General features: G+C 50.6%; 1 protein-coding gene across 4 annotated transcripts in view; it reads right to left on the bottom strand.

The window, feature by feature from the left end:
* The window catches only part of EML1 (EMAP like 1), a 187,538-nt gene that overhangs the window by 117,577 nt on the left and 50,960 nt on the right, over positions 1–19,001 (bottom strand). The window contains exon 1 of one of the 4 annotated variants that reach the window (XM_023256205.2): positions 13,987–14,169. The exons of 2 other annotated variants lie outside the window; for them this stretch is intronic. In XM_023256205.2, coding sequence (XP_023111973.1) covers positions 13,987–14,053 — 67 coding nt within the window. In that variant the 5' untranslated portion in view covers positions 14,054–14,169. Of the gene's footprint in view, positions 1–13,986; positions 14,170–19,001 lie in introns of those variants that run through there. One more of the 4 variants, XM_023256206.2, reaches the window with a different exon arrangement.

Below are 19,001 nucleotides of genomic sequence, written 5' to 3'. Positions count from 1 at the left end.
CTGCGTGGCCGCGGTGAGTCTCCCCAGCATCCCTCCGCCTACCTGATCCTCTCTGAAATGAGTGTGAGAGTGTCTTACTCACCTTAGAGTGTGGCTGTATTCACTGAGACACAGATCTGAAGCACTCTACACTAGAGCAGGGACTGTTTTACACTGGGGCTACGCTTTCGGGTCGCTCAATGAGATGAAGATCGCCTCGCGATGACCCTTGAAAAATCCCTTAGTCCACAGTGCACCGTCTCTCCATAAATCCCTCCGGTGTGGGAACAGACTCCGGTGGTTGGACGCTGTGTAGAGGCCACGGTGAATAACCACCGGGTAAAGAAACAAACTCAAATTGCACATGTATGCAGTTTTAGTCGCAGGTCTAGTGTTTCACCAACCAGGTGCACCGATATGTGTAAGCCATGCGTGTTGGAAGTTTGCACGCTGATGGCCATCATCCAGGGGCTTTGCTACACACGACTGACTTATTTCACTACTGTAAACAACGAAGAAGGGTTTTTTGGTATTACTGAAAAGCTTTTCAGCACCAGGAAGTTCTCCCTTCGCCTTTCATGATAATGTGAAGATAGCGAGGCCCTTTGTAAAATTTTACTATTGAGTTTTCATTCAGCAGCGTCTACTGAACCTACCCTACGTGTGAGGCACCTTGCACAACAAAGGAAGCAAAATAAACAGACAACGCAGGGGCCCTGCCCTAAAGGATCTCACGAGCTGGTGGCAGAAACAAAGACCGCACCGGAGGCGGCCACAATGCAAGATGGAGTGAACCAAGCGCCACTCAGAGGTGCACGTATCGTAATCTGCAAGTGCAGAGGAAAGTTGAAGGAAGACGGAAGGAGACCGTCTCGGCTGGGCCCGGGATGAACTATATTTCAGCATGGAAACAGGAGGGGATGAGGGTCGACAAGGCTTGACTACTGAGCCGTGGCAATTCTCGGCATCCTGCAGGAACACAATGGTAGGTAGAGGGATGTGCTAAGACCCAAATCCAACATCGATGGGACGCCTGCTTAGCATCAGGAACCAAGATAGATCAACAATGTTGCAACCATCAAGAGAACAGGACGGCAACACTCACCACTCAGCATTAACCTCTCCCTTCTAGACCATGCTGCAGGACCTCTGGCGCCTGCCCTCCAGACCCTCCCTGCACGCTTCCGTCCCGTTCTCTGTGCTGGCAGGCTGCTGGGGGCACTGGGGTGCTGCAACGTGCTCCTTTGAAGGTCCAACCCAGACCTGTCCGTCTCCAAAGCCCACGCTCTGGACCCTGGGAAAAGTGATTTGTTGATAGGCTACAGAGGGTCTCGAAAGAGATGCACATGATCGTGGGTGCTAATTTGCAAGAGCTAACGATCCACTTTACACACAGGCAGCCTATGCTTGCTTATCTTTTTAAACAGTCCTGCAAATGAGATGCTCAACCAGACATTCATGTCAGTGGACTGTGCCAAATGTGTAACAGCAATCTCTAAAAAAGAAAAAACTCAAGAGATATTCCAAGACTCCCGCCCAAATCCTTCCTAGATCATGGGTCTCACATCTGCTGTTTCCTTTCTTAGATTCTTAGCTAGTTGCGAGAGAATGCATGCTATTGGTGATCAGAAGGCATATGTCACGGAATTTCTGTAGCAAACATATGCCCCTCATCATTTTTCTAAACTGCTCTAACATTTTTTCCCACCTCCTCCATCCCTGAGAGAGCTTAGACACTTGTCACCATTCTCTGTGTGTCAGAGGGGCCTCTGTGGCTGTTCGATGGCTTTACAGGACAGCTCAGAGTCTGAGCCCTGTTTCCCGAATTCTGCACCGCCCTTCTGGAGCCTGGCCTTGTACTGATGCTAGCTCCGGGAAAGAACACACTTTTTATTACACGGATTCCAGAGATAAGAAGCTTAGACTTTACACAGACAGGAGAGCTGCTAGATCCCATGCAGGGGGGGATCAGGTGACACCCAGCAGGGGCTCTGACAGCCTTGAACTTCGAGGTAATAATCCCCTTTTTTTTTAAGCCCAGCTTTGAACCCTTAGTTAGACGTTGTTCAGTTTGGGATTCTAGAACTTCATGAAACAATGGTTTTAAAAAGGGTTCAGCAAGTGAAATAAGCCAGTTACAAAAGGTCAAATCCGGCAGGATTCCACTCATCTGTAGGGTAGTCAAACTCGCAGAGACAGAAAGTGAATGCTGGGGGGTGGAGGGGGGGGGAGTGGCACCAGGGGCTGGGGGCGGGGCTCGGGAGTTTCAGTTCTGCAGGATGACAGCGTCCCGGGGATGGGCAGTGGTGACGGCTACACAGCAGTGGGAGAGTGATTAGTGCCCCTGAGCTGTAGGCTGAAAAGCGGTTAGGCGGGGGCACTTCACGCCATGTGTATTTTACCACGATTACAAGTTCTTAAAAGCGGTTCCGGGAAAAGGACGAAAATGATGACAGGACAGTTCAGGTGCTGGGAGCGCCTGAAAGTAACAGAGCTGTTCACACAAAGACTGGACGCAGCGGCAGGGGCTACTCAGAGCGACGGTTAAAACTTCCTAAGTAGGCAGTTACCAGCCTGAAATGACCCACTCTTGGGTCAAGGCCCGCGGTGTGGGCCCTCGTGTCAGCGGATTGTGCCGAATGTGTCACAGCAACCTCTAGAAAAGAAGCTGGTGGTCTGGAGTGCACCGAGACTCAGACCGGAGGCCCGGGGGCACCAGGTGAACTGGCCTCAAGCAGCTCTGAGCTGGGCAGGCCTCCCCGGGCAGGGAGCTGGGTTCTAAAGGACGCGAGGAGCAGTCGGGTGAAGACGGTCGTGGAAGGCAGGGCCGCAGCCTGTGAGGATGCATGTCAAGCACCTTTGGACTTTTTCAGAATCCAAGGGTGCTGGCGGGGGAGGGGAGGAGGCGGCCCCCGGGGGCCAGGGAGGCAGGTGGGAGGCGGTTCCAGATTTGGGCCTGTCCTCCAAGCTATGGGGGAACTTCCGTGGGACTTTGAGAAAATCAGAGATAAATGGGATTTCTGTCTCAGAAAGTGAAGTGGGGCGATGGGAAGGGAAACGGGGGTGAAGACAAGGAAACACGTCCGGAGACCCCACCGCGAGCCAGGGAAGGGCACGCAGGTCTGAGCCAGTGCGTGGCATGCAAGGCACACAATGAACCCGTCTCCTAAGCCCCCTCTGTGTCCAGGATGGTTCCCATCACTATGCATCAAGTGTAACTGGGCACTCGGCAACGCTGTGTTGAGTGCCTGGGTTCAAATCCCAGCTCTGAAAAGTGTCAGCCAGGGGGACCTTTTTTTTTTTATTATTATTATTTAAGTTTATTTCTTTTGAGAGCGAGAGAGAGAGAGAGTACAAGCAGGAGAAGGCAAGGGGCAGAGAGAGGAAGAGAGAGAATCCCCAGCAGGTTCTTCACCGGCAGCGCAGAGCCTGATGCAGGACTCGAACTCACAAACTGTGACATCAGGACCTGGTCCAAAATCAAGAATCAGTCGCTTTACCAACTGAGCCACCCAGGCGCCCCTGGGGGACCTTGAGAAAGTCACCCAAACTTCGGGGCCTCTGCTGCCTGGCCTGTCAAAACGGGGATCATCACTGGCACCACATCAAAGGGGTACGGCGAGGACAAAGGGGGCACTTGCAAAGCGCTCAGGCCTCAGCCGCCTGTTGCTGCCTGCCGAGAGCTTCCCTTCCCCTCCCCCCACGGTCTACACAGGACAGCGGGGCCTACACGGGCAGCCAGAGACTCAGGGGCCCCGGCCCCACCTCCCAGAGCACAAGGTCCGGTCTGGGAATGACAAGCGTGTGGTGAGAGCGTTATAATTATGTACAAGATGCAGTATGAACACATATTTGTATCTAATTAAATTACAGCGACTCAGCAAAAGCCCATTTTCAAGGAAGGCAGAGCTATCACACACAGAGCCAGATCTCAGTCTTTGGGAGCACTGGTGTGTGGGCAGTCCTGCTTAATTACTTTCTAAAGGACTAATTTGGTGGAGCCACGCTAACAAATGATTATCTGTATTAGAGCTCCCACGCGGTCCCCGAGGAGCAGTCTGCACGGCTTACGCCCGGAACGGTTAAGCACCGCGAGTGACTCCCCAGCGGACGAAGGCTCCTCCCTCAGTTCGCCTCCTAGGATCTGCAGCTGTTAATGGCACCGTTAACTCCGGCAGCTAAGATGTGGAAGGATGCTCTAGCAGAAGCAAGTCCGAAGTCCACCCGATGGTTTCTCGACTGGAGCGTATTTTTCCAGGAATGGTGAAATTCTCGTTACATAAAACAACTTTGGGGCGGGGGGGGGGCTGATTTAAGAGCCAAATCGCGTGTAATGTTAAAAAATGCTGGTTGGGGCGCCTGGGTAGCGCAGTCGGTTAAGCGTCCAACTTCAGCCAGGTCACAATCTCGCGGTCCGTGAGTTTGAGCCCCGCGTTGGGCTCTGGGCTGATGGCTCAGAGCCTGGAGCCTGTTTCCGATTCTGTGTCTCCCTCTCTCTCTGACCCTCCCCCGTTCATGCTCTGTCTCTCTCTGTCCCAAAAATAAATAAACGTTGAAAAAAAAAATTAAAAAAAAAAAATGCTGGTTGTGCCAAGAACTACCTCGTTGTGTCAATTACTTGGGCTGAAAATAATGCGTTTGGAGCCCGCTGCACCGCAAAGGGCTTTTGACAAATGTTTCTCCTTGTGGATTCAAGAGCCGGAGTCCAGCTAGCGGCATTCTGTGATGTTTGTGCAGACCAGCGGGACGCCACCGGGCCAGTGGCGTGTCTGGCCTTTTGCCGATAAGGTCCCTCGCCTGAAATGCCTCGTCTTCTGAATGCCTCAGCCTGCTCGTCCTTTGATGAGGGAAGAGTTGAATGTCACACGATGTCATATACCCACACTGCATAACAGCCTCTTAACTGAAAGTCTTTGGTGCCCCCCTCCCTCCCCGGGCACCCAAGGCCTTTAGGGGAGCTGCTGGCTGAGCCAGCTCCTTCTGCCCCCCCACCTGCCTGAGTCTGGTGAGGCCTTTCCCCGGTGGCCACGTGGTCATCTATAAACACATGCGACAAAGAACACATAAACACAGACTTTATTTCAAGCAAACAGAGAAGTGCCCGACAGCTTTCTCCAACCACGATTTAGGGTACACCTGTTACACGTGAGACACTTTGCCCGTGCGTGTGTCTGAGGAGGTGCGATGGGGCCAGGACGGTGGTCCCTGATCCCACTTAACCAGCGTTGACCAGGAGAGCCATTAGGGACCAGGAGGGCATTGCTGAAACACAGCTACCGAGATGATCACCAGGAGACTCTGCCCAGAAGGTGGTGACAGCCTAATGACACATGAAAATAAGCCACAGTGACGGGCCTCTGGGATAATCGTGGTAACAGAGATTTATGGACTAGATGACCACGTGGCCACCGGGGAAAGGCCTCACCAGACTCAGGCAGGTGGGGGGGCAAAAGGAGCTGGCTCAGCCAGCAGCCCCCGCTAAGGGCCTTGGGTGCCCGGGGAGGGAGGGGGGCACCAAAGACTTTCAATCAGGAGGCTGTTGTGATCAGGTCTGCCTTCCAGAAAGAGCATTCCAAGTGTCAAATTCTTCCCTAGGTGAGCTCATCTCTACCGTGGTTTCAGCTGCTATGTACTGATGGCTCTCGAATTTTGTATCCTATTCCGGACGCCTCCCCAGCTCTGCGCCCCACAGCCCACAGCTCACAGCCCACACAGCCCTTCAGCCTGTATGGCCCACAGTCCCTCACGCCCGCAAGCCGCACCATCATCTGCCTGCCCATCCTTCTAGCTCCTTCTAGCTCTGCAAATGGCAGTCAGGTGAGCCAGAGTCTCGGTGTCATCCCTGGCTCCCTCTTCTCCCTGACCCCGATGATGCACGTCCCGGTGAGGTGGCCCTAAGTGCCCCTCGAGTGGAAATCACCACCACAATCCCCTGGCTTCACGCAGTGGACTCCGGCCCCCTCCCCCTCTGCTTCTAGCCTACCCTCCACGTTGCAGGGGGAGCCCCCTTTCAAGACTCCCTGAGGCTCTGACCACGTCACTCCCTTGCCTCAAAATTCTCTGCCACGTTCTCTCTGCTCCTCAGAAGAAGATCAAACCCCTCAGTGTGGCCGAGAAGCCCCACTGGACCCTCCCTCCTTCATCTCAAGCCACTCTGCTCCTCTTTCTTGCCCCGTAGGAGGCCTTTCAGTTTCCAAAAGGACCTTCCACTCTCTACTTCCTAATCCCTCGTCCTGGTCTGGAGGGCTCTTTTCCCCCCCACCCTGCCCACTCCCCCCACCCCCTTGCAGTGTCTGACTTCCACTCATCCTGGAAAGAAGAACTCACACAGGCCTTCCCTAGGAGACGCCAATACTCATGCCCCGAGTCCAAGGCCCTGCAACCCTCTACGAGGTTCCTTAGACTTCCTAGTACCTTCTATCCCTGGGGTCATTAAGTAACTCACTGTGAAGGCAGCACTGAATGTCTAGCTCCCGATGAGCAACACGTTGACAATGTGCACCCTTGGAACACCTTGAAGGGGGCTGAGACTGGCAGAAAGACAAGTTTGGGGCTGCCATTCTTTTTCTAATCTATTTATTTTTGAGAGAGAAAGAGAGAGAGAGAGAGAACCAGCAGGAAGGAGCAGAGAGAGACACACACACACACACAGAGAGAGAGAGAGAGAGAGAGAGAGAGAGAGAGAGAGAGAGAGGGTCCGAAGTGGGCTCCACGCTGATATTGCAGAGCCCGATGTGGGGCTCAAACTCACAGATCGCGAGATCATGACCTGAGCCGAAGTCGGATGCTTCACCAACCGAGCCACCCAGGTACCCCCTTGGGGCTGCCATTCAAAAACACAAACAAGGGGCGCCTGGGTGGCGCAGTCGGTTAGGCGTCCGACTTCAGCCAGGTCACGATCTCGCGGTCTGTGAGTTCGAGCCCCGCGTCGGGCTCTGGGCTGATGGCTCAGAGCCTGGAGCCTGTTTCCGATTCTGTGTCTCCCTCTCTCTCTGCCCCTCCCCCGTTCATGCTCTGTCTCTCTCTGTCGCAAAAATAAATAAAGGTTGAAAAAAAAGATTCAAAAACACAAACAAAAACCCAGCTGAGAATGACGAGCTTCTGAATGGAGCGGTGGGGATGGATGGATGATCAGCAGAATCCACGACACCAAATGAGACTGGAGAATGGGGGAGAGAAGAGTCCAGGATGATTATTAGGGAAATCTAGGGTCGTTTATCAAGCCCGGAGAGTTCAGTTCTTTTCCAGACAGCTGGCAGAATAAATATTGCAATTTAAGACACAACTAAGCATTCTGCAAAAAGGTGGCTTTCCACACCAAGACTATTTTCCAACAAGGACACAGCTTTAGAGGAAACAAAATTGGAAGTATGTCTCCCTAACTCTTCTTTTAGAAATTAGTTCTTTAAAGAAAGAGAAACTCTTGCAAGGAGCCATTTCTTTAAAGTAAACCAAAGAGGATGTGCACTTGGTCCTGTGTGCACCCCAGGACACCCCCGGTCCTGGACTGCATTCAAGCCCACTTGCTGCTTCCAGCAGAGTATTAAATCCATGTGTCCAACATCTAGTGAGAAAAGCATGAAGCTTCTGGGGGCAGGATGCTGGACTGACAGTTCCATAGCGTTGCGAGGTCACAGCACACTTCGTTTGATGACCGAAGTTTCTGCTGGCGTTTAAAACATTTTGCTAATACTAGAAACCCCCTATTAATAAGCTAGGACTTTAAAGATGAATAAGAAATATTTTTTTCCAAAAGCGGGGCGCCTGGGTGGCTCAGTTAAGCACCTGGCTCTTGACTTCGGCTTACGTCGCGATCTCGAGGTTCGTGGGTTCAAGCCCAGTGTCAGGCTCTGTGCCGACAGAGTGGGGCCTGCTTGGGATTTTCGCTCTCTGGCCCTCCCCCGCTCACGTGCGTGCGAGCACGCGCTCTCTCTCAAAATAAGCTTAAAGATTTTTTTCCTGAAAGAGATTTTTATAAGTAGTACCAAATACCATCGATTTTAAGCCCTTACTAATAAAACCAACGCTTTAATGTACGGTTTTTAATGCCGCTGTGATTAAGTTTTCCACGTTACTAGTTTTACGGCCTGACCTGATTACAACACTACCAACAAAGATGTTACTCCTCTTTCCTTATCTACCTTCCACCCAACTAAAGTGTTTATTTTTTAAGAGAATATATAAAAAGGCTCACACTATCTCAGAAATTAGCAATAACCAACTAACGGTTACTTTTTAAGCATAGTTTTGTGAATTTTCCACCAACACGCTTGGGTTTGTTTATAATGTCATAAATGCTTGTGGTTTGGCTATAAAATAAATTCCTTGCCGGGTGGAGAACCAAATGTACCAGTAAGAAATTCTTGGGGCGCTTGGGTGGCTCAGTCGGTTAAGCGTCTGACTCGGTTGTGGCTCAGGTCATGATCTCATGGTTCGTGGGTTCGAGCCCCACATCAGGCTCAGCGCTGACACCTGCAGGGCCTGCTTGGGATTCTCTGTCTCCCTCTTTCTCTGCCCCTCCCTCCCCCGCTTGTTCTGTCTCAAAAATAAACATTAAAAAAAATTTTTTTTAAGATGTTCAAGATTTTAAACCAATTATTCTTAATTTTCAAAATATAAACCCTTAGAAATTAAAAAGATTTTCTGTTTCAAAACTAGAAAATATAAACAGCAGTAGCTCAAAAGACTAATAATGGTGATTTCACAACACGACTGGGAGTAGCAGGTACCAATGACTTGACCCGCCACGGTTATTAAAAAGTAACACCCGGGGTGCCTGGGTGGCTCAGTCGGTTGCACATTCGACTCTTGATTTCGGCTCAGGTCGTAACCTCAGTTTCCCGAGTTCCAGCCTCACGCTGGGCTCTGTGCTGACAGTGCAGAGCCTGCTTGGGACTCTCCCTCTCTTGCTGCCCCTCCCCTCCTTGCGCTCGCTCTCTCTCTCTCTCAAAATAAATAAACTTAAAAAAAAAAAAGTAACACTGGTAGGAGAAGATCAGGGAACCGGTAGTTAAACTATGTGCCGGCTTTAGAAGGAATTTGATGGTCTCTCATGACACCTTCCAAGGGAAGACAGAGACAAGGCTACTATCCAGAATCATAACCCTTTAAGGCAATGACCAACTTCCATATTATGATAACGCTGAAATATCTTTTTTGAGCACCAGGATTATTGACAGCATCACACCCCAGACTACAACGGTGTTGTAACTTGATAGGGCTCTGCGTGCTAGAGGAAACTCGCCCTCAAAAAGCAAAGGTAAAAGCAAGAAAAGAAAGAGTTTACCCATCACACATATAAAACAGACAAGAATTTTAGGTGAAGATCAGTAAGAAGTACAAAGCAAAAGAGCTATTATCTTAGGCTGCATTACAAGAAGTATAAACTTTAGAATAAGGGAGGTGAAGTATCCTACTCTATTCTGCTCTGCTTAAAAACCATGTCTAGAATACCACATTCAGTTATGTCCAAGTTTAAAAGGCATACAGACAAAAGGAAACACATGTAGATCAGGCAATCCAAAATGATTAAAATTGTATCTTATGAGGCATATTTTTTTCCCATGGTAATGTTTAGCTAGAAGAAGACTTCAGAAAGAGCAGCCACAATTGTTTTCAAACATGTGACAACCTAGTGTATGGAAAAGAGATTAAACCTATTCTCTGTGGATCCAAGATGCAGAACTTGGGCCAAATTTTGAGCGTACATAGGAACCGGCAGCCTGAACGGTCCAAAGAATGAATGGATTGCATGGAGAGAGGACTTTCCAGTCCCTTGGAACGGCTCAAACAGTAGCTATACACCTTCTGAAGCATCCTCCTATCCAACCAAGATTTCAAGCCCTGGAGGGAGGGGGGCACAGGACCAGGGTAAAGGTAGGGGGCAGGCGAGGAGGGCCAGGGTGCTGTACTCATGCCACCTCGGTGGAAGCAGCTCTGTGTTCATCTGCTTTCCATTTGGGTTCCTGGGTGAGCTGTGCTTTGAAGAAGCAGGTCAAAGGCTTAAGAAGGTCAACCACAAGATGAAGTAACCTGTTAGGTCCCCTCAAAGGCTGAGATCTTCCAACCCATGGCCTCTCAGCAAGGGTGTGCACAATGCTTCCTGGTGAGCCCCAACTGATGGAAAGCATCCAAAGGGACTCAATGAAATAGCAACATTTTATTCTTTGCTCCCACTTCCCTCTTTCCTCCAGTTCTGCTCCTCTCTCATCGGCAAGGTGCAATGTAAAAAGAGGTAGATAGTTTCGACGTCGAAAGATTCAGATTGGTACCTTAAAAATATTAAAGCCAGAGCTCCCATACGACCCAGCAGTTCCGCTTCTGGGCATCCGCCCCCAGAGAAGTGAAAACACAGGTCTACACAAACGCCTGTATACGAACGATCAGAGCATCATTCTCTGTAATAGTCAGAAAGTGGAAACAGCCCCAAACCCCATCAGCTGGACAATGGATCCCCAAAACGCGGTACATCCATAAAATGGAATGTTATTCAGCCATAAAAAGGAACAAAGAACCGACAAATGCTACCAGCTTGGACAAACCTTAAAACACGATGCTTAGTGAGAGAAGCCCGACACAAAAGGTCAAATGTCGGGATGATTCCGTTTACATTAGAACATTCAGAATCAACAGAGACAGTAAGCAGATTAGTGGTCATCAGGGTCTCGGGCAAGGGGGGGACAAGTGACAAGGGGGTTTCTTTCTGGGCTGATGAACATGTTCTAAAATTAGATACCGGTGAGGCGGGCACAATTCTGTGACTACGTGAAAAGGCACTTTGTTGTACACTTTCAAAGGCACGTCAGTCATATCTCAGTAAAGCTGCTAGTGAAACAAAAAAAAAAAAGATTCAGAACCAAGCCTTTCGAGTCGTGTGGCTTCATAAAGTCACCAAATCTCTTTGAGCCTCAGTTTCCTCCTGTGCCAGAGAGGGCGGTAACACCACTTACCTCAACGGGAGGCTTTGGAGAAACCAGGGAGTAGAGAACGGTTAAGTATGTCCCAAATCCTAAACTGGCTTATCAATGATAACTTTTCTTCACTTTTCAACTGGTGCGGTTTTTCCCGGAGCAGTAAAAGAAGTCTGCGGTTTCTAGCTCGTTCGACAAGAGTTCTAAGTACTTGGGAGAAGAAAAGAGAGAGAGAGAAACAAAAACACACACACACACAAAAAAACGCTGCCCAAGTTTTCTCCTAACATCAAGGTACCAATATCTGAAAGAAGAGAATGAATGAACTACACATCGCCTGGCTTTACACGTAGTATCCGCTGCAAATTAGGGGACACAGCAAGGAAACACAGATCAGGGGAAGACGGAAATTTCATTCATTCGAACAAAGCTTTCTTTTCCCGCTCGTTTATATATTTATCTTCCCAGGAGAATGCTAACTGTGACCGTCCCCCAACGAAGAGGGATGGCCTGGATTTTCTGAAGCTAATACGGAACTATGACTTTTCAGCTCCTGTCACCATCAAAAGCTGGAAGCTTCAGCAACGTACGAAAACAGAGGAGTTCATCTATGACACTGTTGTAGCCTGGCCATTGTCGTGTAAATCTCTAATTTAAGAAGAAAAAAAAAAATCTGTTTTCCAAGGCAGCTAATGAAATACCCACATGTTTCATTTAGTTCTTGGGGAAACAGTGTTGCTACGATCCAGTGTTTTAATCGAATCATCATAGTCATTAACTGAATTGTATTCATTTATATTTTCACTTAATGGAAGCCTCTTAAAGTGAAGAATTTCACAGCAAAACATCTGTTGCTTAAGACATCATCCGTTAACGTCCATTTCTGCCCCCATAAACTACTCGTGCTGTAAAGTTTATTCATATGGTAACCAAAACATAATAAAAACAGAGCTAAGAACTGAGGAAAGAAATTCAACAGTTATGATTCATTCACTTGTATGATGAAATGATCTTACTGTTGGAGTTTAGCTATTTTAATGTGATTTTTTCTTAAACTGTTACCCATGCAACATATAAGAGCTGGCCTTTACTTGCTTCTAGACATCATTTCCAGTAAAATACTTTATCAATACTGCTAAACGAGCAATTAACAGCAACAAAAAAAAAAAAAAGGCCGAAAACCAAAACACTCATGAATAGATGTGTAGGTCAACTCTACAACTGAGCTGCTATTTAGGAACATATGACCAGGCCCCCAAACAACTGCTCAAATAAAAATATCTAGGCTCGTTTTCATAACCTAAATCAAACTGTCAGCATATATGCCCACATATTAATGTTTCAAAACCCTTCCTGCCTGAAATTCACTTAATGTAATTTTCAGCCACATGCTTTTCACAACTAACATAAAAGGATTTTTATCGAAAACATGTAGGAGGCTGTACTACCTTCACATCAAAAATAGCAATTCAAGAGGCACCTGGATGGCTCAGTCGGTTATGTGTCTGACCGGCTCAGGTCATATCTCACAGTTCGTGGGTTCGAGCCCCACATCGGGCGCTGTGCTGACAAGGGAAACCTGGAGCCTGCTTCAAGTTCTGTGTCCTCCCTCTGTCTCTGCCCCTCCCCCATGCTCGCGCGCGCTCTCTCTCTCTCTCTCTCTCTCTCTCAAAAATAAACATTATTTAAAAAATAGTAATTCAAATAGGATTGATTGTAGGTCATTTAAGGAAACTATTCAAAATATTGCCGACAACTCTATTCAACTTATGGGAGAGCAAAATCAGACCCACGACTGCAAACTGTGAGGGATTCCAGTGGCTCCCAGAGCATCAGATACACTCTATCTGCCTTCAACACCTCCTGAGGACCGAAAACACAGGGCTTCTGCTCTGGGAAACTGCTGTTACATCTGGAGAGTCAAAACTTTCATTCCACTGAAGAGCGCATTACTAAGTTAATGAAGGCCTGCATGTGATTAACATGAAAATTATAGGCTGCTAAAACAATCAGGAAAACGCTTCCACGAAAAAGAGATCGATCCCACCAGGAATTAAACTATCGTTATAGAGGAAGAATCAACACACCCAGGGATCTTCATTGCTACAGCTAATACCTCCTATTTGCAGGCAGGTGTTGATGAGCTAGAAAAGTTTCCCTACACCACAATTACAATGGCAAAAATAAATTGCTCAAGTTGTCAAAGCACCTAGAATGCCAAATTATTCGCAAATTCTATACAACACACATTGCTTCTTCGTTGACAAACTTTTGGGACCCTCTGATAAAGCAATAAATCCGACGTCAAAAAAAAAAAAAAACTGGTTAACTTTTGTGCATGAATTATCATACCTCGGGTTCTCATAAAATATGCTGTGGTGTGAAAATCTTTTTCAACCCTGCTAGTGAGACTAAATAAAGCCTTTCAAGCACGAGAATATTACATTTTTCTTTTAAAGATGTCATATTGGTAGTTATTTACCGTTTCCTTCCTGTAAAAAAAAAATTTTTTTTTTAATGCAACAAGATCTACCAGCCCGTAAACAAAACAGTGCGAGCACTTTCCAGCCAGGTTCGCCGCTCCTGTGCACCGCGTTGCACGGCGGCGGTTTCCCCAAAGTAGAACTGACCGGCTTCGCAGGCTGCGGCCGCCACGAGCACCGCGCACCTCCCCAGGGAGTGCTGTGCTACTCGGCGGTCTGTTTTCCGAGTTCCTCCCGCGGACCCTCCCAGGCGGACGCGAACCGGGCGGCCCCGAGCAACACGTCCCCGCGCCCGCGGCCGCCCCGGCCTCCCCACGCGCCGCCCGGCCCCGTGCGCTCCGCGGGTCCCCGGCACCCCCGGCCGCCGCCCGCGCGCCCTGGCGGGCCCGGCGCGGGCGCGGACGCGGGGCCCGGGGCGCGGGGCGCGGGGCGCGGGGCGCGGGCGGCGGGGGCGAGCCGGGCGCGGCCCGCGGGCCTGCACAATGCGCCCGCGGCGGCGGGAACCGCGCGCCTCCGCCGCAACTTTGCGCGGCCTCCCGGCCCCGGCCTCGCCCCCGCGCCGGCCCCGGCCCCCGCCGCCCGCGGCCCCCGCCCTCCCGGCCGCCGCCCCTCACCGTTGCAGAACTGGAGCAGCGAGGACGTGTCGTACAGGCTGCTGTAGCTCGAGAAGCCGTCCTCCATGCTGAGGCCGCCGGGCCGCGCCCGCTCCCCCCCGGCCCGGCCGCGCCGCCGCCGCTCACCCCCACACTGAGCCGAGCCGAGCCGCGGCCGGCGCTGGCGCTGGGGCCGGCCCTGCTGTGGCGGCGGCCGCGGCCGGTTACCATGGCAACCCCGGGCCCGCCGCCGCCGCTGCCGCCGCCGCCGCCGCCGTCGCCGCCGCGCGGGCCCGACGCCGGCGCTGCCGGCGCTGCCCGCCAGGGGGCGGCCTCGGCGGGGCGGCGGGGCGGGGCCGGGGGCCGGGGACGCGGCCGGGCGGCCGGGTGCCCGAGCGCTGGGGGCCTGCGGGGGTGCCGGGGCCGGACCCCGCCGCCTCTCGGGACCGCGGCGTCCCCGGGAGGGCGGGACGCAGGGGTGGGGGGGGGGCGCGGGGGACAAAGGCAGCGGCGGGGCGGGCGCGCGGGGAGCCGGGCCGGGGGGAGCCCCTCCCCACCCCCACTGCGGGCGCGGAGGCCCGCGCTCCCCGAAGGCCCCGTCCCCGCGCCCGCCCGCAGCTCCAGGCCCAAACATGGACTGCGTGCCAGCCCATCTCGGCCGCGTTTCCCCCTCGCAGCGGCGCCGCTTTTGGCCGCGTCCTCCGGCCGCGGCGCGCCCCTCTCCCCACACGTTTTCCGCCGCCACGAGGCCCGGCCTCCGGGGAGGATTAGCGCGGGGTGGTGACTCCGCTCGGCCGTCGGCTCGCGGGCGGGGAGAGAGGCGGCCTGCCGCTGCAAATGGAGGCCGGGGCACCTGGGGCCGCACAGTCTGGGCGGCCTGGGAAGGAGCCACAACATCTGCTCTGCTCCTTCCCCTCTGATCGGCCCCTGCGGTACAGATTTGTCACATTACACACTTGTTAACTGGTTCCAGGAGCCCAGAGAGCCGTGTGCATTCCGTCTCGGGAAGACAGCGAGTTCCGAACAAGTTCCATAGCAGGAGAGGCACCCGGACCCACCAGTGTGTAACTTTCCCAGCGCGCGCGCGCACACGCGCGCGCACACACACACACACACACATTCACACACACTCACACACTGCATTAATGACTGGAGTTCCACCACGCTCCGCGTCAAGTACCGGTGCTGGTAAATAACATAGGAGGAAGCAGGAGAGAAGAATGTCTCCGTTGGATGGTCCCCCGGGCGCAGGAGAGACTGCCAACATTTGAGCTCCTTGTCACACAATTGTCACAATTCACTTACACGATATAACCACACGTGATTCCCTTACATGTTCTAATTCACTTACATGTCTGAAGGGTTGCAAGTTGTTAGTATTCGCCTGTGTGGGTTGAACACACTAGGTGAAATGAGTAAAAAGTTTCCATCAGGGCGGTGTGTGGGCCTCACTGGGTTCAGAGGCAGAAGCAGAGGGCGTGGTGAGGGCGGGGGCTCTGTCCCTGCAAGTGTCCATGCAAGTGACAACTGGCACTAGACATCACTGGACATCATGGGCAGAAGGGAGGTTGAAGACCTTACCCCGGACCTGGTCAGGAAGACCAAGCACAGGGGGACAAGAGGGATTGTTCACAGGAAAAACACGTGTGGGACCCTGAAGGGCTGCGGGCACTGCTGGTTGGACCGTCCCAGTGCTTGAAGGACGATGAAGGACAGACAGCATGAGTGATCCGGGGTCTGCTACGGGCCGAAGGGCTGGTCTGATAGGAATGAACTGCTTGTATTGCAGACAGGTGGGAAATGAGATTGCACAGAGGTGGGGGAGAGCCGGGTAGGAGAGGCCCGGAGGGCCGGAGGAGGAGCCTGAACACAGCCGGCAGGAGGAAGGTGGGAGGCTTGCACACAAGCCAGTGGCTGCTAAGACTGCATTAGAGAGATGAGTCTGTGTGTGGACAGGACAGCAGGGCCTGGAGCTGGAGTGGCCCAGGGTGAGGCCAGGCCAGAGGGAAGAAAGAGAGACTGAGGGTGGGCCAGAGGGATGGGCCAGAGGGACGTGCCTGTAGGGCAGACAGCTGGAGAGGCGGGGAAGCCAAGACAGATAGCAAGCATCCCACTCAAAATGCCTGGAGCAAATGGAGATTGGAGATGGCCTGCCAGTGAACGAATGGGATTTGGGTAGAAGTTGTTAATGAACTTTCTAAAGGTGAGAATGGAAAGTCAACAGAAGCAGGGCAGAGACTACTGGTAGCGGTAGCTAGGAGAGAAAGAAATTCCAAAGGAGCATCAGGAAAGAGAAACAGGGAAACGTAACAGGACATTGTCAGAAGACCATGGGGGAGGGGGAGGGGGGAAAAATAAAAGTTACAGAGAGCGAGGGAGACAAACCATAAGAGACTCTTAAATACTGAGAACTGAGGGCTGATGGGGGGCGGGGGAGAGGGGAAAGTGGGTGATGGGCATGGAGGAGGGCACCTGTTGGGATGAGCACTGGGTGTTGTATGGAAACCAATTTGACAATAAATTATATCTGATTTAAAAAAAACACAAGCATGTGAAAAAAATAAATGAAGAAACTGTAAGCGCTGAGCGTTGCAAAGAGGTGGGCGCTTTCACAGAATTCTCTGCAGAACGGATCGTGGAGGATGAGGCCTCCATCTGGTAGCAAAGAGCTTGCTGGGTGGCCAGGAGCATCTTGGTGACCAGTGGGGACAGGAGCCAGGGCCTGCTGGTCATCAAAAGATGAGCACACGTAGATGCGTGTTTGAGAATTTTGGCAGGAAAAGGAAATGCGGGCCAAATACAGAGGGCAATGGAGGCAGCAGGGTCACAGAAAGCCACCCCGGCCACCGACCAGCACAGGTAGACTGCAAGAGGCAGGTGCTATAATGGAAACCAATTTGACGATAAATTTCATATTTAAAAAAATAAATAAATACAGCATAAAATTAATGATAAAAAATCAAATCAAGCAATCAATAAAATATGTGCATGAAAAAAAAGAGGCAGGTGCTGTAGAGAAGGGGGTTTTAGAGGACAAGACTTAACGCAGGTGCACCGTGACCTTTACCCTTGTCTGTCTTCCCGTTTCCCACCTTTCCGCCTTCGAATCCCATCCTAACCCTACCCTTACTCCACGTTGCAGTTTTACAAATTAGGATACAGCAGAGACTTGGTATAAAAAGCTGACCGTGGCATTCTTAAAGTTGGAAAGGAAATGATAATTATAAATAAGTGATTAAAAGAGGGTTCTTCTGAAGAATGTTAATATTCTTCATTTATGACTTTAAAGATAATGATCTTTGACCACAACTAAGGAGAGTTAAGAAGAAAGAAAATTCAGAAGTGGGGCAGGAGAAAAATTGAGCTGGAGATTTTCAGAGAAGATGTTACTTGCACTGGAGCAAAGTTACAATTAACAGGAGCTCAGTCCACTTGCTTTTGAGATGATAAAGATCGTTATTACGCTCTTAACCTAGAATATGAAACGGCTATGTTTTGGGGGCGCCTGAGTGGCTCAGTCGATTGAGCTTCCAACTCCGGCTCAGGTCACGATCTCACGGTTTGTGAGTTCAAGCCCCGCGTCGGGCTCTGTGCTGATGGCTCAGAGCCTGGAGCCTGCCTGGGCTTCTGGGTCTCCCTCTCTCTCTGCCCCTCCCCCGCTCATGCTCTGTCTCTCTCTCAAAAATAAATAAACATTAAAAAAAAAAACAACTTGGGGCGCCTGGGTGGCGCAGTCGGTTAAGCGTCCGACTTCAGCCAGGTCACGATCTCGCGGTCCGTGAGTTCGAGCCCCGCGTCGGGCTCTGGGCTGATGGCTCAGGGCCTGGAGCCTGTTTCTGATTCTGTGTCTCCCTCTCTCTCTGCCCCTCCCCCGTTCGTGCTCTGTCTCTCTCTGTCCCAAAAATAAATAAATGTTGAAAAAAAAAAATTAAAAAAAAAAAAAAACAACTTAAGAAAAAGATCCATGGGGAGAGTCCAAGGAAGATCTCTGAGCACTTAATTAATGATGTATGGGTTTTGCACCCAAACACTTAAACAGTCTGTTGTTCTGTGTCATTTTGAAATACTTGGTGGCCCAAGACCAGAAACTGTTGTCATTGTAATAAGCGATGTATACTCTCAAGGACAATAGAACCAAAGCATTTAGTGGCATTAATCGAAGCATACTGTACAATGTGTGGAGAACAGATAGGAAAATAGAAACTCTGTAGCCTTTATTCATAGAGAAGTAATAAAAAACGAAATTGCCCAGAAACGTAGGCCTCGTGTGTCTATTGTTTAATTCAGCATTTCTCCAAAAATAGTTAATCCAGTACCAGGCACCGTGCTTGGGGCTGGGAATATAGCCACAGAACACAGTATTTTCCAAACTGCCAGTGTGGCCGTGTACTCGATTTAAAGAGTCATATGTGCACTTCAAAGAATAAAGTAGAAAATTCTACTTTAGTGGGCATGTACCTAGAGGAATTGAAAGCAGGGTCTTGAAGAGATAGTTGCACAGCCCTGTTCATAGCAGCAACATTCACAACAGCCAAAATGTGGAAACAACCCAAGTGTCTGTCACAGACGAATGAATAAACAAGATGTGATATATACGTACAATGGGATATTATTCAGTTTTTAAAAGCAAGGAAAATCTGACACCTGCGACAACACGGATGAACCTTGAGGACCTTATGCCGAGTGAAATAAGCCAGACACAGAAGGACAAATAATGCATGATTCCACTTGTATGAGGTCCCTAGAGGAGTCAAATTCATAGAGACGGAAAGTGGACTTGGGGGTGCCAGGGGCTGAGGGGGGTGGGAAGTTAGTGTTTAATAGGAACAGAGTTTCAGTTTGGAATGATCAGAAAGTTCTAGAGATAGATGTTCGTGATGGCCGCATGACCGCATCATTGTATTTACTGCTGCTGACCCCTGCACTGAAAAGTGGGGGGGGGGGGTCTGATTATATTCTAAGAGCAAAGAAAAGTTGCCCTTCACTTAGTGTTGTGGGTTAAACTGTGTCAGCTCAAAATTCGTACGTTGAAGGAC

Source organism: Felis catus, chromosome B3, assembly GCF_018350175.1.
Source record: "Felis catus isolate Fca126 chromosome B3, F.catus_Fca126_mat1.0, whole genome shotgun sequence".
In the NCBI taxonomy this organism is placed as follows: Eukaryota; Metazoa; Chordata; class Mammalia; order Carnivora; family Felidae; genus Felis; species Felis catus.
The sequence above is the reverse complement of the archived record's forward strand: the minus strand, read 5'-3'. Positions and strand labels throughout refer to the sequence as shown.